Source organism: Bubalus bubalis, chromosome 18 (assembly GCF_019923935.1).
Source record: "Bubalus bubalis isolate 160015118507 breed Murrah chromosome 18, NDDB_SH_1, whole genome shotgun sequence".
In the NCBI taxonomy this organism is placed as follows: Eukaryota; Metazoa; Chordata; class Mammalia; order Artiodactyla; family Bovidae; genus Bubalus; species Bubalus bubalis.
In genome coordinates, this window is record NC_059174.1 from 16,259,483 (window position 1) to 16,279,390 (window position 19,908).

The 19,908-nt window shown below is 45.8% G+C and overlaps 1 protein-coding gene across 4 annotated transcripts in view; it reads right to left on the reverse strand.

Annotated features, from left to right (window-relative positions):
* The window catches only part of ABCC11 (ATP binding cassette subfamily C member 11), an 88,197-nt gene that overhangs the window by 23,385 nt on the left and 44,904 nt on the right, over positions 1-19,908 (reverse strand). For 3 of the 4 annotated variants that reach the window (XM_044931215.2, XM_006043886.4, XM_044931214.2), the window contains 8 exons: positions 16,539-16,610; positions 13,856-13,980; positions 11,923-11,995; positions 9,739-9,942; positions 8,321-8,455; positions 8,141-8,237; positions 6,527-6,616; positions 4,236-4,339 (listed from right to left, as the gene is read on the reverse strand). In XM_044931215.2, coding sequence (XP_044787150.2) covers positions 4,236-4,339; positions 6,527-6,616; positions 8,141-8,237; positions 8,321-8,455; positions 9,739-9,942; positions 11,923-11,995; positions 13,856-13,980; positions 16,539-16,610 — 900 coding nt within the window. The remainder of the gene's footprint in view (positions 1-4,235; positions 4,340-6,526; positions 6,617-8,140; positions 8,238-8,320; positions 8,456-9,738; positions 9,943-11,922; positions 11,996-13,855; positions 13,981-16,538; positions 16,611-19,908) is intronic. The other variant, XM_044931216.2, reaches the window with a different exon arrangement.

The window sequence follows — 19,908 nt, forward strand, 5'->3', positions numbered from 1 at the left end:
GTGGCTCAGATCATGAACTCCTTATTGCCAAATTCAGACTTAAATTGAAGAAAGGAGGGAAAACCACTAGACCATCCAGGTATGATCTAAATCAAATCTCTTGTGATTATACAGTGGAAGTGACAAATAGATTCAAGGGATTAGATCTGATAGACAGCTTGAAGAACTACTGACAGAGGTTCATGACATTGTACAGGAGGCAGTGATCAAGATCATCCCCAAGAAAAAGAAATGCAAAAAGGCAAAATAGTTGTCTGAGGAAGACATACTGAGAAAAGAAGAGAAGCTAAAGGCAAAGGAGAAAAGAAAAGATATACCCATCAGAATGCAGTGTTCCAAAGAAGACAAGGAGAGATAAGAAAGCCTACCTCAGTGATCAGTGCAAAGAAATAGAGGAAAACAATAGAATGGGAAAGACTAGAGATCTCTTCAAGAAAATTAGAGATAAAAAGGGAACATTTCATGCAAAGATGGGCACAATAAAGGACAGATAAAATGGGCACAATAAATAGTAGAGACCTAACAGAAGCAGAAGATATTAAGAAGAGGTGGTAAGAATACACAGAAGAACATACAAAAAAGATCTTAATGACCGAGATAACTAGAATGGTGTGATCATTCACCTAGAGCCAGACATCCTGGAATATGAAGTCAAGTGGGCCTTAGGAAGCATCACTATGAACAAAGCTAGTGGAGGTGATGGAATTCCAGTTGAGCTATTTCAAATCCTAAGATATGATGCTATGAAAGTGATGCACTCAATATGCCAGAAAATTTGAAAAACTCAACAGTGGCCATAGGACTGGAAAAGGTCAGTTTCCACTCCAATCCCAAAGAAATGCAAAAGGATGTTCAAACTACTGCACAATTGTACTCATCTCACACACTAGCAAAGTAATTCTCAAAATTCTCCAAGCCAGGCTTCAACAGTACATGAACCATGAATTTCCAGATGTTCAAGCTTGATATAGAAAAGGCAGAGGAATCAGAGATCAAATTGCCAACATCTGTTGGATCACAGAAAAAGCAAGAGAGTTCCAGGTAAACATCTGCTTTATTGACTATGCCAAAGGCTTTGACTGTGTGCATCACAACAAACTGGAAAATTCTTAAAGAGATGAGAATAACAGACCACCTTACCTGCCTCCTGAGAAATCTGTATGCAGGTTAAGAGGCAACAGTTAGAACTGGACATGGAACAACAGACTGGTTCCAAATTGGGAAAGGAGTACATCAAGGCTGTATATTGTCACCCTGCTTATTTACCTTATATGCAGAGTACATCATGCAAAATGCTGGGCTAGATGAAGCACAAGCTGGAATCAAGATTGTATATCAGTAGATATATATCAGTAACCTCAGATATGCAGATGACACCACCTTTATGGCAGAAAGGGAAGAAGAACTAAAGAACCTCTTGATGAAAGTGAAAGAGGAGAGTGAAAAAGCTGGTTTAAAACTCAACATTCAAAAAACAAAGATCACAGCATCTGATCCCATCACTTCATGGCAAATAGATGGGGAAACTATGGAAACAGTGAGAAACTTTATTTTCTTGGGCTCCAAAACCAGCCATGATGGTGACTGCAGCCATGACATTATGACACTTGCTTCTTGGAAGAAAAGCTATGACCAACCTAGAAAGCATATTAAAAAGCACAGACATTACTTTGTCAACAAAGGTCCGTCCAATCAAAGCTATGGTTTTTCCAGTAGTCATGTATGGATGTGAGAGTTGAACTATAAAGGAAGCTGTGTTCTGAAGAATTGATGCTTTTGAACTGTGGTGTTGGAGAAGACTCTTGAGAGTCCCTTGGTCAACAAGGAGATCAAACCAGTCAATCCTAAAGGAAATCAGACCTGAATATTCATTGGAAGGACTGATGCTGAAGCTGAAACTCCAATACTTTGGAAAAGACCCTGATGTTGGTGAAGATTGAAGGCAGGAGGAGAAGGGGATGACAGAGAATGAGATGATTGGATGGCATCACTGACTTAATGGACATGAGTTTGAGCAAGCTCCGGGAGTTGGTGAAGGACAAGGAAGCCTGGTATACTACAGTCCATGAGGTTGCAAACAGTCAGACATGACTGAGCAACTGAACAAAACGTCGAGACTTGTGATTGGCACATAAGCAGTCTTATGGGACTGAACCCTTAACCTGTGAGGTGTTGCTAACTCTGAATAGGTAGTATCAGAATGGAATTGAACTGTAGTACACCCAGCGAGTGTCCAGGGAGTTGGAGAACTGGTTGACACAGAGGGGAAAAACAAAAACCAAAACCTGCACTTTGCGTATCAGAGACATTATGTGTGGAGAGAGGAAAACTGTGAGTTTTCTTTTTCAGAGGTTCAGACCATCTGAGTTCAGGGTGAAATTTAGCAGGGAGAAAAATATGTCTTCCTGGGGCTACAGAAGACTCAGCAGCCAGTAGAAGGTGAAACTATATGTTAAAATCTTCCTGCTCAGTGCTATCGCTTTTCCCTTCTCCCTCCCCACTGCCCTGTGCTGACCCCCTGGACCACTACAGCATCAGATTCAGTGGCCTGTCTCCTTGATCCAGGTCTTGCCTCCACTCCATTGCCTCCTCTACCCTGATCGTTCCAAACTCAACTCCACTACCATTAGGACTTCTATACATCCCTTCCTCAATGCATCTTTGTCCTAAGGCAGTCTGCTGTCTGATATGAGTCTCTTCTCTTCTGTCAGGGTAGAAAATGGCTTGATAGATTACTTCACTCTATGCTGTTAGAAATCTGCACTAGATGGTCATCTAACATCACCTCTGCCTCCTTCCACACTCTCCAATGTGATTCAGGGAAGAGTTTGAGAACTGTTTCTCAAACTCCTTGCCAGCATGGTCTTAGGTTAGATTCTACCAAAGAGAGGCACTCACAGAAAATCTAAAGGCTGAAAGAGAAGCCATTATACTCTGGTGGCAATTGTGGACAGGTGCATGGAGCTTGGAATTCAGCCAGTGGTTAGCAGGCATCCTTCCAAGGATCAGCCCATTTAGTGCTGCCTGCTGCTAAAATTCCTGGAGCCTGCTTTCCCTCTCTCCTCCAGCCCTTCCAATGGCTGTGTAGCCTCTAACTTGTATATTAAATCTTTGGAAGCTCTAAATATTTCAAGTGGCTCCTGCTTTCCTGACCAAACTCCATCTGAAACATGACTCAAAAGTTAACCAAATAGATTGCTTGAAAGACATAGCCTGGATTCAGAGCACAGAGTTCAAGGCACATTGACATCTCAGGACAGGCTCCTTCTCCTCTCTAAGAATAATTTCTGCAAATATAAAATGGGGACAGTGATACCTACCTCAGAATGAGGTTGGAAAGATTAATGAATTAATCTGGTACATAATGGCTGAGAGCTCCAGAACCCTCAACACAAACAACCCTGTCCGAACTCCTGCACTAAAAGACTTGACCGAACTCTAGCGTGGCTCCTAGAGGCTAAGGCATGTCCCTTGGAGGACCCCAGCTCCCCCCACCTTCATTAAAGTGCCTCTGCCAGGAAAATTTACTGTTTTCCTGGCAGGCCCCTGATCTCTCTTCCTCAGAGCACTTACTAAGAAGCTCTCACAGCTGTGACTGTGTATCTCTTGCAACTCAGAAGCATCTTTCTTAAAGACCTGAGAATGATTCCTTTAAAATGTAATCCTCAGAAAGGACAGAGCCTCTGTCCCCCACTCTCTGTGGGAGGAGAAAGCTGGCTGCAGACACTGATGGCTTAATCGTACTGATGCTCACCAGCCTTTTGTACTTTTTCATTCTCTGGCCCAGCAGAGGCCCTGCTTTCCCTCCTCTCTCATTCTCCCTTTCAAAAGCCCAGATCACTTCTGTGCAAGTCATACTGGAGCTCAGCTCTTTCCCTGCTGTCAGGAGTGATGGATAAAACTTCTTTTCCCTTCTCTAACTCATATTAGAGCAGACTGTAAAGCATTCTTGGTGTAAAGAGCTGTCTGGGGACAGAAACCTCTTGGTTTTGTTCCTAGGAGACAGTACAGGTGACCTCTTGCTCTGTGAACACAGGATGCCCACCTGGGAGGGCGCTCCAGAGTTTCAGCTCCCAAGGGTTCCCTCTAGGGCCCCATTCATCAGCATGGCAAGGGCAGGTACTGGGCTTGCCATGGGCTTCTCTAACCCATACCCATGGGGCCCCAAGGAATAAGAAGTTCCCCCATTCCACCCAGGTCCACAGAAATGCACCCCACCCCCACATGGCACTCACCCCTGAGCCCTGCCCCAGCCAATAGCTCAGCCACCAGAAGCTGAACACCGGGAAGAAGGCTAACATCACCATGAGAAGGAAAACCATGCTGCAGATCAGGTAACCTGGGGAGAGAGAGGAACGTGACACACAGGTGCCAAAAGAAGGTACGTGGCCACACCAGGCCCTTGGATCTTCCTCAGACACCCTAGAAGACTAGAAAGAGCTGGGTTCCAAGATTAGAAAGCCCTGGGTTCAAATCCTGGCTCAAACTACTTACAAGCTATGTGAACCTGGGCAAGGGACCAAATGTCAGTGACATTCCACTTCCTTACATACAAGGTGGTGATGGTAGTCCTGTCAGCCTCAAGGGGCTGCTCTAAAGATGCTATGAGGTAACGTGTGTCAAGTACCCAGCCCAGTGCCTGGTTATGTGAGCAGTGTTCTAGAGAAGCTGGTTGCCCTTATGCAAGCCCTGAGGGTTCAACATTCAAAATAATAACAGCTACCTTTCACTATTATGTACCAAGTGCCAGGTAGAGTACTAAATACATGAATTATTTTTGAATTCAGAATGCCTATCACCAAGTTTCCAAGGAAGGAAGTAACTTGCCCAAAGTCATAGAGCTGGAGAGTGGTGAAGCCAAGGATGGGAAAACCTAGGGTACACGCCTTCCTTTCCCATCTACCTCTTGCCCTGGCACTCTACCCACCTATCCAGTCTGTGCCTCATGCCCATATTCTTTTTCTTGAATTCTTCCTTAAGCTCCACCCAAGGGCCAACTCTCTTTAATGACATCTGAGACCATGCTTGGTCCCAGAGATCTCTCTCTCTTGCTACCAGTGGATGAATGTTTTAATTCTCTAGTTAGATTACAGGGTAGGTTCTCAGGCAACTTTATACACCCTCCCCTCCAGAACTCAGCAAGAGCCTGGTTCATAATAGGTACTTCCTAAATATAGATCAATTGGTTTTTTGGTTCATTCATTGCATTTCACAAGTATTTGCCACTCCCCTGCTCCGGTCAGGCCCTGTGTTATATCCTGTAAGGATGCTCACAGTGGAAGGGGTGAGGATGGCAATCTCCTATGCACAGCCTGCCTCCTCCTCCCTAGACAGGTAGAGAGAAGACACGCCTTGTGCAGGGGTAGGTTCCAAAATCAATGAAGAATAAAAACTTGGCATGGAGTCAAAATTACTCTCAAAAATTAAGTTACTCAAAACCACAGTAGCATATACTTGGTTTCACGTTTACAACATTGTACAGTTATATATGTGTGAATCTGGTAACATACACCATTAAATAAAGCAGAAGCTTTGAAACTTTTTATTGCCATCCACCTTCAGCTATACAGTCTAATACATAATAAAATGAAAGCTTCACCAACATCACTTCTGCAGATATTTTCGACTCTAGTCACATTTCTATTCTCATTGCTCCTTACAACCCACTCAGCTGATTTCGCAGCCCACTAGTGGCTGGGACCTGTGGTATGAAAAGCACTGAGATAAAGAGGACTATGGCATCCTTTATTTCACTAAAAATATTAATGATGTTTAATGTAAAATGTTTCTTATTTTCTATATTCCTAATACCGTGTTATTTGGGGCCTTAATCCTGACAGACTGCTCGTCCCAAGCCTAGCTAATTCCTAGAGACAGCAAGTAACTCCTTGCAGGCACACCTTTGATATACAAATGAACCAATCCACAGCCCACCCTCCCAATAACCTCTTTTATCAAACTCTCACCCACCAAGCCAATATTTGCCCTCCCCTAAATCACCCTAAGACCAGGTATCAGACATCTAGGACCATCACTGTAGCAATGAGCCCTCCAGAATTGTTCAAGATGTCCAATCCTAAGCTTACTCAGGGTGCCTACCCTGCCTCACCCACTTCTTCCCACAGAAACCCCAGTAAAGGCTCTGGGCCCTGCTTTCTCTTACCACTCCACCACTGGCCAAACTCGGTGCTTCCCCATGTGGTCCTTCACGGCATGCATGCCATGCCTATTTCTAGGCAAAAAAGTATAAACTTTTCCCTTCATGAACATAATTTACATGTCTATATGCCTTGACATATTTGATTTTTTAAATGCCAGGTATATTAACACAAATACACATGGAAACATAATTTCTGGCACTGACTACAGTGGTCGAGTTATTATAGTTGAGTATGGCTGGAATTATGCAAGTGAGACTCATGAATGGCACGACCGTTTGAGTCCCTCTACCTCCCATGACCTTGCACATTCCAGTCTGACCCAGCTTCGTGAGCAGGCCTGGCCTGGGGCAGCTAACAGCCCATACCTCCGCCCGCCTGGATATAGTGGTGGTAGACTGTCCACTTCAAGGACCCTTCTTCCATCTTCTCCTTCTGTGTGAGCTGATTTTCCAGCACTGGATCAGGGAAAAGAAAAAGGAAACAGTATGCCTCCCAATCTCCTATATCTCCTTCCTGGTCAAGAAGTCCTTGCGAAGCCTTCTGTTCTGGTTGCCACCAGTACCCCACCCAAGTCTAACTCCAACCAGCAGAGTTTGCAGATCTGCCTGGACTCTGAAAAGGGGGTCCATTGCCAGCCATTCAATAGACCCTGGAGAGCCTGAGGTTCCCAAGGGCTGAATGGGTTGAGAGAGAGAGCGGGAGAGAAGGAAGAAAGCAGTGACCTGGGGCCAGAATTGTCATCATGATACTGTACAGCTTCAAGAAGCAAATCACTTAACCTCTCTGTTTCCTCATCTGACAACTGGCAGGCCTACAGATAATTACTAAGATGCTTTGTAGCAATACGCTTCTGAAACAGCTCCTCGAAACAGGTGTGACACCAGCCCAAGCAGACACGTGGCCTACAGCAGGGCAGAGAGATCAGTACCTGAAATATCAGTAGATGTCGTCGATGTCAACCGCCACAACGGTAAAAGGAGGCAGCACTGTGGGGGATACCTACTGTTTCTGCCTGCCGCTCTCCCTTCTTCTAACAGCAACGCCACTATTTTCCCAGGAGACGACAGCTCTCTTTGTGGAATTTTAATCTTGCGGGAAATTAGACCAGGATGGAAAACATCTGAAGCAGGTTTTCTTCAAAAGGATTCTATACCTGTCCCTGCTATTCTAGACTCCAAACTTTCTGAGGTCTGGTACTCCAACTTTTTTTTCACTCTGTGATCAACACCCTTTTCTGCCAACACATTATTTTTCAGCCCAAATTGGCTTCTGATCTTTGCAGCTGAAGACTCTGTTTGTGACAGATGTGCCAGGCACTGTCCTAACCCCTCAGGACCTCTTCTAATCTCCACTGTGATGTTGTAATATAAGAACAATTATCTCCACTTTTGCCAGTGACGGTTCAGAGAGTTTAACCTGTTTGGCCAAAGTCACACGGCTTTGAGAGCAGTAGTCCTGGAATTCTAATCCAGAACCTGTCTTACTTTAAAAATCAAAGTCTTTCTCGTCTGCTCCCTTGTCTCAGAAAAGAGCACGATCTTCAATAAGCATACTAAAAGATGTTCAGCTTCACCTTTTGAATGCCCAGAACTGGGCTTAATTTATTTCTGACTTCCAATGGCATTGTTCTCAAAAAATGTATAATGAATTAATGGCCCAGAAACCGTGCAAAGTTTATATCAGAGTCACTCGAAGTCAACCCTCAATCTGCCTCTGCACACCCTCCTCAGCTGTTCCCCCAACAATAGTCACTTCCTGGTTGCTTCAGGCCTCCTGACCAGCACAGTCCTTACCCCACAGCCCTCCAATACTTAGATCTGTACCCTATATGAGTAATGTCTGGCACCCCATTCAGTGAGTGACAAGGCCTGGTCTCACATTCAGGACGAAATGCCAGAGCCTGTGGAAGATGCAGACAGGCAGACAGAGGGTTTCACCCTGCTCCCAGGTGAAAGCACTATTTCATTCAGCACTATTACCAGCATTTTCATTGAGAAGTTCTTCCTGGCAAGCGGTCTGGGCCTGACCTTCCAGCTGTAGATCCTCTTCTGTCTTTGCTCCTCCCTGCAACACACCCTGGGGAGAAAGCACAAGCCATGGATGCAGGGAATGGTCCGCCCAGTTGGGTCAGAAGTGAGGGTGGGGTAGGGGAAAATCACCTCTGTGGCTTTCCCATGCATCTTCTGGATGAGCTGGGCGTATTGTCCCCTTTTCTGTATGAGCTCACTGTGAATTCCTTTTTCACAGATTTTCCCATCTTCAAATAAAATGATCTGGTCACAAAACTCTAAATACTGAAGAGTCAGAAGAAATAAGATCTTCAATAAACATACTAAAAGATGCTCAACTTCACTATTCAAAAGGAAAAATTTAAATCCTGAGAAAATATTTTATATCACCAGTTTGGCAAAAATAATCCCAAGTGTTGGTAATGACTAGGGTAAAGGGACTCTTACAAAACTGGGGTGGAGGGGGAGGCCTGCATAGATTGGTACAGCTACTTTGAAAAACAATTTGACAATATCTAGTAAAATTAAAGATTTTTGAAGAACTATGAACCAATAATTCTACTCCTAAAACACTTCCCAAAAAAAGCCCTCTCAAACACATGCATAAAAACACGTAGAAGAATGTATCAATATACTGAAGCATTTTTTTTGTAAAAAGTGAAAAATGGGAAACAACCTGAATATCCATCCTGGAGAAATAAATTCTGGAATATTCAGATATTGTAATACAATACTAGTAAGAAAGAAATAAAATTCCAGGTATCCACATGGAAGACCTTAAAAATATAATGTTGAGTAGAAAAGCAAATTACCTAAGGACACAGAAAGTAAAACATCGATTAAAAGTTGTTAAATATGCAAAAGGACACTTGATCTGTCTGGATTGATGCATATGTTGTAAAAGTGTGAAGACGCACATGGGAACAGTGAACAGTGAGTGAGGGGCAGGAAGGAGGGAAGGGGCTGTGATCTGAGGGCCATCGACAGTGGACTGTGATGTGTCATCTGGGCAGTTACATGGGCTTTCTTAGGTTATTTTCTAACCTGTTTTTATGTCTTCCATATTTTATACCCAAAATACTAAAGCCCAAATAGGAGAAGGATAAATAATAACAAGGTCTGGTATGAACATATTTAGGGAAAATGACCCATGAGAGGCAGCACCCAGCACAGCCAGTGTGCTTGATGGAAGAATGTGAGACTTGGCGAATTCTTCTCTGAGGGAGTTTTTTGTAACTTCAAAAGCAGGGGCTCGCCCATACAATTTTGAAGATAAAGGAGACCTCAACATTTAGTTTCCAAAAAAGCACTTAAAAAAATTCTATAAAGCAATTATCCTTCAATAAAAAACAATTTAAAAAAATTTAGTTTCCATTTTTACCAACTTATCTTCTCCACATGGAAAGCAGAGGATATCAAGTTCTTTGCAATCCTCTCTGACTTCGGGGTCTGTCTGAGATACAAAGGGGTATCTGCTGGGAGGCTGTTATTGATCATGCTGAGATGGCAGGGGCTTGAGGAGCTACATTATCTGTCAATCATGGCCAGAGCCCCGGAAGGGTGGTCACCTGCAGCTGTTGGGTCACCAGGATGATGGTCTTCCTCCTGAGCACCTTCTTAAAGCACTCCTCAAAGATATGCCTCCCCACATGGGCGTCCACGGCCGAGAGTGGGTCATCCAGCAGGTAGAGCTCACGGTCAGAGTAGACGGCCCGGGCCAGGCTGATCCTCTGCTTCTGCCCCCCCGAGAGGTTGAGGCCCCGCTCCCCAATCTGTGGACAGGCAGCCAAAGGCGCCGAGTCTGGAGGGTGACCCAGCCAGCTGTGCTCCCACCAGCCAGGTGGGCAGGTAGACAGACTAACCCCACTCGGTGCACACTCCTGGACACCTAATGATTTGACACCCCTGGCACTTCAAATATTTTTCACAATCTCGACTTCCCAGTGGTTAACAGTCCACCTGCCAATACAGGGGATGTGAGTTCGATCCCCCATCTGGAAAGCTTCCACGTGCCACCAGGCAACTAAACCCATGTCCCGCAACTACTGAGCCTGTGTTCTAGAGCCTGCATGCTGCAACTATTGAAGTCTGGGAGCCCTTAGAGCCTGTGTTCAGTGACAAAAGAAGCCACCACAATGAGAAGCCCGAGCACTGCAACTAGAGAGCAGCCCCTGCCCGCTGCAACTAGAGAAAGCCTGGGTGCAGCAATGAAGACCCAGCACAGTCAAACAAAAATTAATAATTAATTAAAAAGAAAATAAAAGTACTTTTCACAATATGCCTAGTAAAGGATGAAAAAAACTGATGCTCAGTTAACTGAAATTTGTAATTCATAGTAACATATAATTTTTTCTAAATTGGTTGCCTTGTCAGAAAGCATATTAAAACTTTTAACAGCTTAGCTCATAAAAATAAATCACTTATTCCCAAGAAACAGCACCTTCTTACATCTTACAATGGTTTTAAATTTCTGTTGACTGTAAGTGTCAACTGGTGGGATCACTGGCCTGGGTTAGGGGTATTGCCCAAGACCAAGACTGTATTATAGCTGAGCTGGTGGGCAGGTTTGTTATGTCAGGAGTCGAGGGTGCTAACCAGAATCATGGGGCAGTGGATCTGGAGTTTCCTAGCAGACTAGCACTTCAGGCAGCTGCTGGCTGGCCCATCCCTACATCAGGTCCTGAGGCCGTGACACCCAGGGTCTAAGTCCTATCCCTGCTCGACCCTGAACTCTGGTGACGTTGTAGAAGAGAAGCAGAGTTTAAAGAGCAGTGGGGTGACTGCTTGTCACTGCTCTGCCTCCAGTTTGCATGTGACCATAGATAAGGGGCTTGGCCTGGGCGAGGCTCAGTTTCCTTACTCACTCAGCAGACTTCAATGCCTACTGTGTTCCTCTAATGATGGCCTAACACTTACCCTACGCCAAGCACTATTCAAAGCAAGTTATGTATCAACTCACCTAAACCTCTAATCATCCTGATGAGGTCAGAACTATTACTGATGCATTTTACAGAGCAGAAGCTGGTTCTTCCTACTGAAGGGGAGACCCTGAACAAAACAACCAAGCTCTCTACCCTCCAGGGTACACTGCTGATCATTAAAGGAAGGATAATAAAAGAACTGACCTCATAGGTTATCTGAGGCTCATCTAATATATTAGAGTTGCTAGAACAGTACCTTGAATGTAGTGAATGCTCAGCCAACTGAGCTATTATTAGATAATAAAATCAAGGCAACCATACTGCTTTTATCTTACAAAGGTCTTATGTAGAGTAAAGGTGGCTACTGATGTGAAAGATGGAAAATTATCAGGAGCACCTAGCAGTCAGAACCGGCATTGCCAAAGCAGGGCTATGGCTGCCATCCCCACTGTCAAAGGCAGTGCTCTAGAGAGGGGCAGGGTGGTGGGAGGAGCAAAGATGGATGACTGGGGTGGGGGGTGGAGTAGAGGGGTTGGAGGGTGCTTCTCATCCTCACAGGGTCTCTGCTCTTGATTCAGAAGAAGTCTGAGATCAACTCCCATTCTGGTGAGGCAAGGTAGCCTGTTTGTCAGCTCCCAAGGTCAGGTGAGCCCCAACTTCCCTTCCTTGGGAGGGAAGGCTCTGAGACTGCAGGACTAGCTCCAGCTGCTTTGGGAAGGAAGAGCTGGGGTCTCTCGTCTTACCTACCCAGGGAGGCAGTCTGGGGACCCCAGAACACCATGACAAAGGCACCATCACAACAGAAGTGGGGTACCCTCGCCTCCCACTCACCTCCGTCATGTCTCCGAAGGGCAGAATTTCCAGATCGTGGTTCAGGGAGCAGCAGTGGAGCACCTGGAGATACCTGTGAAGGAGAGGGAGCTAAAGGGCCTGGTGGCTGGCCGCAGGCCCTCCGGCCTTCTCAAGTTTGGAAGGGAAGGTCTTGCATTCCATGCTGAAAAATTTGGCCTTGATCCTGAATTTAATGGTAAATCACAGGAGGCTTTTTTCATTTCCTTCCTTCATTTTTTTTTTTTAATGTAACATGTGCACTTGGTAAATGTTTGAACAGAACAAAAAGAAGAAAAGGTGAAAAGTGAGTCTCCCTCGCATCGTTGACCCTCAGCTGCTTTCCTCTGAATCAGTCACTAATAGAGTTTCCTCTATATGTGTTCAGAAATAATCTAGTGATGTACGGTATGCACAGCAGATATAGGTTTATATTGTTTTAATGGCACTACCATATTCCAGTATAGGGAAGCACCATGCACTGTTTAACCAGTGAGCTAATGCTGGACATTTGGATTGTTGCTAGTTTTTGGCTATCCTGAATAATTTGATGTGAACATTCTTGTACCTGGATCTTGGCATTCATGGGTGACGCTATATGTATTAACTACATAGCGGTGAATTTTCAGAGTCAAAAGATAGTGTGTTTTTATTTTTGACAAACTGCTCTATGAGTCATGTCAGTCTGAAAGCTGAGCAGTGACAGGATGAGACTGGGCTTTTAGGACAGCTGCCCTGGAGGCAGAGCACAAAGTCGAACAGAGCGGGAGAAGGCTGGAGACAGAGCCAAGAGCGGGGCAGTAGGCACCGTTCTGGCAGAAGGTCACAGACCAGAGCTGGCAGTGGAGGTGGAGAAGGGAAATATTATACCAGTGCTATTTAGGAGATTGAGTCTTCCAGGGTTGCTGACCAATTACATGTGGAAGGAGGAGGTGGTTCTTGGAGGAGGCAGGGTCGGGCTCCCTGGGGTGCACAGTTCAGTGATGCCATTAAGCCTAATTGGGAATTTGGGAGGAAAAGCAGGTGGGGTGGGGGCTGGGCACAACAGACCTGATGTTGAGGAGCTCACGAACAACCGACTGGAGATAGCTGGTTTATACACCCACATATCTGTGCCTTTCAGCAAGGTTACAACAGGCAGATTGAAAATCAGGCAAAGAGTTAAAAGGGGCCAGAGTCCACCAGAATTGGAAGCATAGCTGTAGCAATCAGAGCAGTTTTCCTTGCTCCTCCACTGACCAGACTTTGCTCATGACTTCAGAGCACATGTCTCTAGCAGGTCCACCCAGGACTCTGGAGGGAGAGGCTGCAAAGGGCAAGGAGGGTGTGGGCGGGGCTGGGAATCTAAACTCCTTCCTCTACTGTTGCACATCACCCAGTGTTTTAGCTTTTGACTTGACCTTCTTAGGTCAGGAATTAATTAACACAAAGGAAGTTTCAAAGGAACACTTTGGGAAGGGGAGGGTTATTTTGAGCCAAAGGAGCACGATAGTTAAGCTCGGTGGCACTAGTGGTAAAGGACCTGCTTGCCTTTGCAGGTGAGAGACACGAATTCGGTCCCTCGGTTGAGAAGACCCCCTAAAGGAGGGCATGGCGATCCACTCCAATATTCTAGCCTGGAGAATCCCATGAACAGAGGAGCTACAGTCCATGGGGTTGTACAGAGTATGACACGACTGAAGCGACTTACGTGAAGTTTCTGAAAGCAACTGGGTTCAGATTCTGACTCTACCGTATCCTAGCAGCTCAACGACTTTGGGCAAATTATTCAGTCTCTTGGGGGCCTCAGCTGATTTGCTAGAAAATGGATCTGATGAGAATCTTTCCTTCCCAGTGAGAAGGAAATACAGTGATGCATGTAAGTGAGCACACAGCAAGTCATTATTAGCAGTGAGAGGCCCCTCTCCAAACCAGCCCCAGAAGCTCAGAAGCTTACCAGGCCTTGTCGTATTGGCTTCCCATGAGGATGTTCTCCCGGACACTTCCCTTGATGATCCAGGCCTGCTGGGGGACATAGGCCAGGCTTCCGTGCACCCCCACTGAACCCTCCAGCAAGTGCATCTGCGGCAGAGTGAGTCCAGCCTCAGGACCGTGGCAGCCACGGAACAGACCCCCCCTGGCTCAGCAGCCACAGTGCCCAGGGCTCCACTGTGCTCCAGGAGCCTGGGGGCTCTCCTGTGTGAATGAAATCTTAACAGGATCCTGCCAGGCCCACTGGTGAAGGCCCTGAGAATGTGGGCAGTAGCTGGGGAAAGCCAGATCTGTTCCTACTGTGACTGAAGGCAAGGTTCGCATTGAAGTCTCTCATACTTTTTTTCTCTTATTTCCCCAACCCCAACCCCTTGCTGTGAGATGGAAAGCTCCAGGCCACCTCTGTCCATCCATGAGTATCACAGAATTATTACTGATTTGTGGGTTTGATAACGTCATCACGGTTAGATGAGGAAATGCCTTTACTTTTTGGACATCGTGGTGAAACATTAGTGGGGAAAGTGTCATAATCTTTGTAATTTAAAATAGGTCTACCAAAAAATAAATAAATAATGGTTCTAGACGTGGCAAATATACAAATGCCATCAACTCCTGAATCTCAGTGGTGGGTATACGGATCTTTACCGTAGTGTTCTTCCTGCTTTTCTGCAGGGTAAATTTAAAAGCACACATTTAAAAAGAATCAAGGCCACAACCCTCATGCCCATGACCCCAGCAGAGGACCTCATGATCTTATGTTTCTTTCTCTTCTTATCCTGTGCTTCCTACTTCTTAACTGAAGACAGGCTTTAATAAGAACTAAACCTTTAAATGACATCTTTTTGTTTTCCTTTATGGGAAGCTAAGTGATTGGTTCATTCAAAGCGACAAGCCCCCAACCACGTAGAAAGGTGGCCCTGAATGGAAGCTGCTGGGAAACAGCTGTGATGAGAAGCAAAGCTCTGACATCAGCTGGACTGGTGTCCTTCCTGGCTGCACCCCTCACCTGCTGGCAGCTGTGGGCAAGTCACCTCTCTCAGCCTCATTTACTCATCTGTAAACTGACCTCAATGTCTGTGCCTTCCTCGTGGAGTTGTTTTTGGGTTGGGGGCCAAGGGGAAAAATGGGAAGCTCTGAACACAGGGCCTGGCATTCAAATACTATTCAAACTATTTTTATTAAAAAAAAAAAAAAAAAGTGGGGACTTCCCTGGTGGCCCAGTGGTTAAGAATCCGGCTTGCAATGCAAGGGACGTGGGTTCAATCCCTGGTCAGGGAACCAACATTCTACATGGGTGGGAGCAACTAAGTCCTCACACCATAACTAGAGAATCCATGAGCCACAATGAAAGATTCCACATAATGCAACGAAGACACCTCATGCCGCAACTAAGACACAACACAGCCGGATGTATAAATGACTGAATGAATGCTTTTTTAAAAGTGGAAGTTTTCTTCTCCTTAGTTGTAAGAAGTTGGGGGAAGAAATTGCATCACCTGTGGTGCAGAAAAAAAATGAGCCATCAGACTGATGTATTCAGAGAGAATTGCTATTGACAAGGTGACCGCTTTCCTAGGAGGTGATGAGTTTGTCCATGTGCTTTAAGGAGGAGGAGCTAAGGAAGGAGGGATACCAGATAGTTCTCCCAACCATGTGGGAAGGAGGACAGTGGACACAGTGGGGAGGGGGTAGGAGAGAGCCCTAGGACGCAGTGAGGCTGAGGCTGTGTGGAAGGGCTGGAGAGATCCCCCGTGAGAAGGGGGCCATAGACACACAGATGGCTGTTAGGATACAGTCCAGGTTTATGGCTGTTTTTTGTTGTTCACTAGAAGAAGGCAATGGCACCCCACTCCAGTGTTCTTGCCTGGAGAATCCCAGGGACAGAGGAGCCTGGTGGGCTGCCGTCTATGGGGTCGCGAAGAGTCGGACGCGACTGAGCAACTTCACTTTCACTTTTCACTTTCATGCATTGGAGAAGGAAATGGCAACCCACTCCAGTGTTCTTGCCTGGAGAATCCCAGGGACGGGGGAGCCTGGTGGGCTGCCGTCTCTGGGGTCGCACAGAGTTGGACATGACTGAAGCGACCAAGCGACTTAGCAGGAGGTGTGCAATATGACCTCAGTGTTTGGGGGGAAAGGGTTGGTCTTGTTGGAAACTGAAGAAGGAGTGGGCTGAGTGACATGCCTGCATAGCTGCAGATGAAGCAGACCTCAAGAATGTCCCAAGGCAATGCGATTAGATGGTTCAGATTTCAAGGGCCTGATGCTGTCTCCGTAGGGACACATGTCCCACTCTGAGTTTGTCTTCATGAGATGATTTGTGTTATCATATTAAGCACTGAGATGCCTGTATCACCACCTTGGTAGCCACTTGATTACAGCAAAGGGCAGGGAAAGCATAGAGAATGAGGATGGATCTCCAGGTGTCCTAAGAAGTGGTTCTCCCATTGGGAGGTGAAACGGAAGCACATTCATAACTCACCTCCCCCACAGCACATGCTCAACTGTTTTGAATTTATAAAAATTCTATTGGTTTGGACCCCTTTCTGGGAAAGAAGTGGTGGCGTGACTTGCTGGGGGACCTGGAACCTGGGGGTTTCTGGCCCTCGAGGGGGGGGGGGTGCATGCATGGACCACAAGACACTCACCTGCCCCATGATAGCTGACAGCAGGCTGCTCTTGCCACTCCCCGTGTTGCCACAGACCCCTAGCATGGTACCCTGCAAAGCCAAGAAGAACAGACAGGCATTGGGACAGGTGACTTGCCCAGGACAGGTCTATTGTCTGTTATGCAAAATGACAAACAGAAAACAGCTACACGCACCCCAAGACCCCTCAGACAAAGCTCAAGAGGAGCTGAGAGGCCAGTCTGTACAGGTGGGATGCGGCAACCTCAGAGGAAGGAAATTGCATGAGGCTGGCAGAAAGGAATTATGCATAGATGGTCCCGTCAGGCACAAAACCCAAATTCCAGATCTACATCTATTCTACTCTATGATCCTGGGCAAGTCACTTAAGACTCTCTATGCCTCGGTTTCCTCATCTGTAAAATGGGGATAATGAAGCCAGTTCAGCATATATTCCTTCCTTCCTTCATTCATTCATCTGTCGAATCGTCATGTGCATTTCTTCTGTGCACCAAGCAACAAAGAAAAGAACTCTCATTAAGTTTACAACTAGCGGGGAGAGAAAAACCATGAAATAAATAACAAAACAAAGAAAACAGATGGTGGTAAGTGGTATAAATTAAATAAATTTGCTACCATGACAGACAGTTGGAGGTTAAAGCCGTGTTAGATGGGCTGGCCAGGGAAGGCTTCATAAGAGCATGTGCCATTGCAGCAGATACCTGAATGACAAGAAGGAGTGAGAGAGAAGACCTGAAGCTTTCACACCATGGGAACATGAGGAGCAAAGGTCCTGAGATAGGAACAAGGTGACGGACAAAGAGCAGTTAGAGGGCTGGTGTGGAGGGAACGAATGAGAGACGAGGTTGGAGACGTGGGCAGGTGCTCGGGAAAACCCAGACTCTACCCTCAGTGCAGTGGAGCCACCGAAGGACTTAACCAGAAGAGTGACTGGAATTGGTTTGTTTTAGAAGGCTCCCTGTGTCCACCACGTGGGATGGACTGTAAGAGGGCAAAAGTGGAAGCAGAGAGGCTACTAAGGAGGCTCTTAGACAGGGATCAAGACCATTTCCATGGAAAAGAAATGCAAAAAAGCAAGATGGCTGTCTGGGGAGGCCTTACAAATAGCTGTGAAAAGAAGAGAAGCGAAAAGCAAAGGAGAAAAGGAAAGATACAAACATCTGAATGCAGAGTTCCAAAGAATAGCAAGAAGAGATAAGAAAGCCTTCTTCAGCGATCAATGCAAAGAAATAGAGGAAAAACAACAGAATGGGAAAGACTAGAGATCTCTTCAAGAAAATCAGAGATACCAAAGGAATATTTCATGTAAAGATGGGCTCGATAAAGGACAGAAATGGTACGGACCTAACAGAAGCAGAAGATATTAAGAAGAGATGGCAAGAATACACAGAAGAACTGTACAAAAAAGATCTTCATGACCAAGATGATCACGATGGTGTGATCACTGACCTAGAGCCAGACATCCTGGAATGTGAAGTCAAGTGGGCCTTAGAAAGCATCACTATGAACAAAGCTAGTGGAGGTGATGGAATTCCAGTGGAGCTATTTCAAATCCTGAAAGAGGATGCTGTGGAAGTGCTGCACTCAATATGCCAGCAAATGCGGAAAACTCAGCAGTGGCCACAGGACTGGAAAAGGTCAGTTTTCATTCCAATCCCAAAGAAAGGCAATGCCAAAGAATGCTCAAACTACCGCACAATTGCACTCATCTCACACGCTAGTAAAGTAATGCTCAAAATTCTCCAAGCCAGGCTTTAGCAATACATGAACCATGAACTTCCAGATGTTCAAGCTGGTTTTAGAAAAGGCAGAGGAACCAGAGATCAAATTGCCAACATCCACTGGATCATGGAAAAAGCAAGAGAGTTCCAGAAAAACATCTATTTCTGCTTTATTGACTATGCCAAAGCCTTTGACTGTGTGGATCACAATAAACTGTGGAAAATTCTGAAAGAGATGGGAATACCAGACCACCTGACCTGCCTCTTGAGAAACCTGTATGCAGGTCAGGAAGCAACAGTTAGGACTGGACATGGAACAACAGACTGGTCCCAAATAGGAAAAGGAGTTCGTCAAGGCTGTATATTGTCACCCTGTTAATTTAACTTCTATGCAGAGTACATCATGAGAAACGCTGGACTGGAAGAAACACAAGCTGGAATCAAGATTGCTGGGAGAAATATCAATAACCTCAGATATGCAGATGACACCACCCTTATGGCAGAAAGTGAAGAGGAACTCAAAAGCCTCTTGATGAACGTGAAAGTGGAGAGTGAAAAAGTTGGCTTAAAGCTCAACATTCAGAAAACAGAGATCATGGCATCTGGTCCCATCACTTCATGGGAAATAGATGGGGAGACAGTGGAAACAGTGTCAGACTTTATTTTTCTGGGCTCCAAAATCACTACAGATGGTGACTGCAGCCATGAAATTAAAAGACACTTACTCCTTGGAAAGAAAGTTATGACCAACCTAGATAGCATATTCAAAAGCAGAGACATTACTTTGCCAACAAAGGTTTGTCTAGTCAAGGCTATGGTTTTTCCTGTGGTCATGTATGGATGTGAGAGTTGGACTGTGAAGAAGGCTGAGCGCTGAAGAATTGATGCTTTTGAACTGTGGTGTTGGAGAAGACTCTTGAGAGTTCCTTGGACTGCAAGGAGATCCAACCAGTCCATTCTGAAGGTCAGCCCTGGGATTTCTTTGGAGGGAATGATGCTGAAGCTGAAACTCCAGTACTTTGGCCACCTCCTGCGAAGAGTTGACTCATTGGAAAAGACTCTGATGCTGGGAGGGACTGGGGGCAAGAGGAGAAGGGGATGACAGAGGATGAGATGGCTGGATGGCATTACTGACTGGATGGACGTGAGTTTCAGTGAATTCCGGGAGTTGGTGATGGACAGGGAGGCCTGGCATGCTGCAATTCATGGGTCGCAAAGAGTCGGACACAACTGAGCGACTGATTTGATAGAGGAGCTGGGCATGGCATGCTGGTGGTTGGGGCCAAGGCAGTGGAGGAGGCTGTGGTGAGATGAGGCTGGTCCAGGAGAGATGCTTTTGGAGAGCTGCCAGGCCTCACTGATGGAGACTGGATGGGTGGGAGGAAAGGAAAGGCAAGTTTGACTTCTAGGACCTTAACCCCTGGAAAGATGGTGATGCCACCTCCAGAGAGGGAGAAGACCTGGGGAATGGATCAGAGAGGGTGAAAACCAAGTTCTTTTTTGGTCTTGTTTGTTTGAAATATCTGGTAGGCATTGAACAGGAGGTAATAAACAGAGAGTTAAGTCTGGAACTCAGAGGAAACTTCAAGGCTAGAGATAATAACACCATAGAGCTGGAACCTAGAACCATGGGACTGCAGGTGACCACC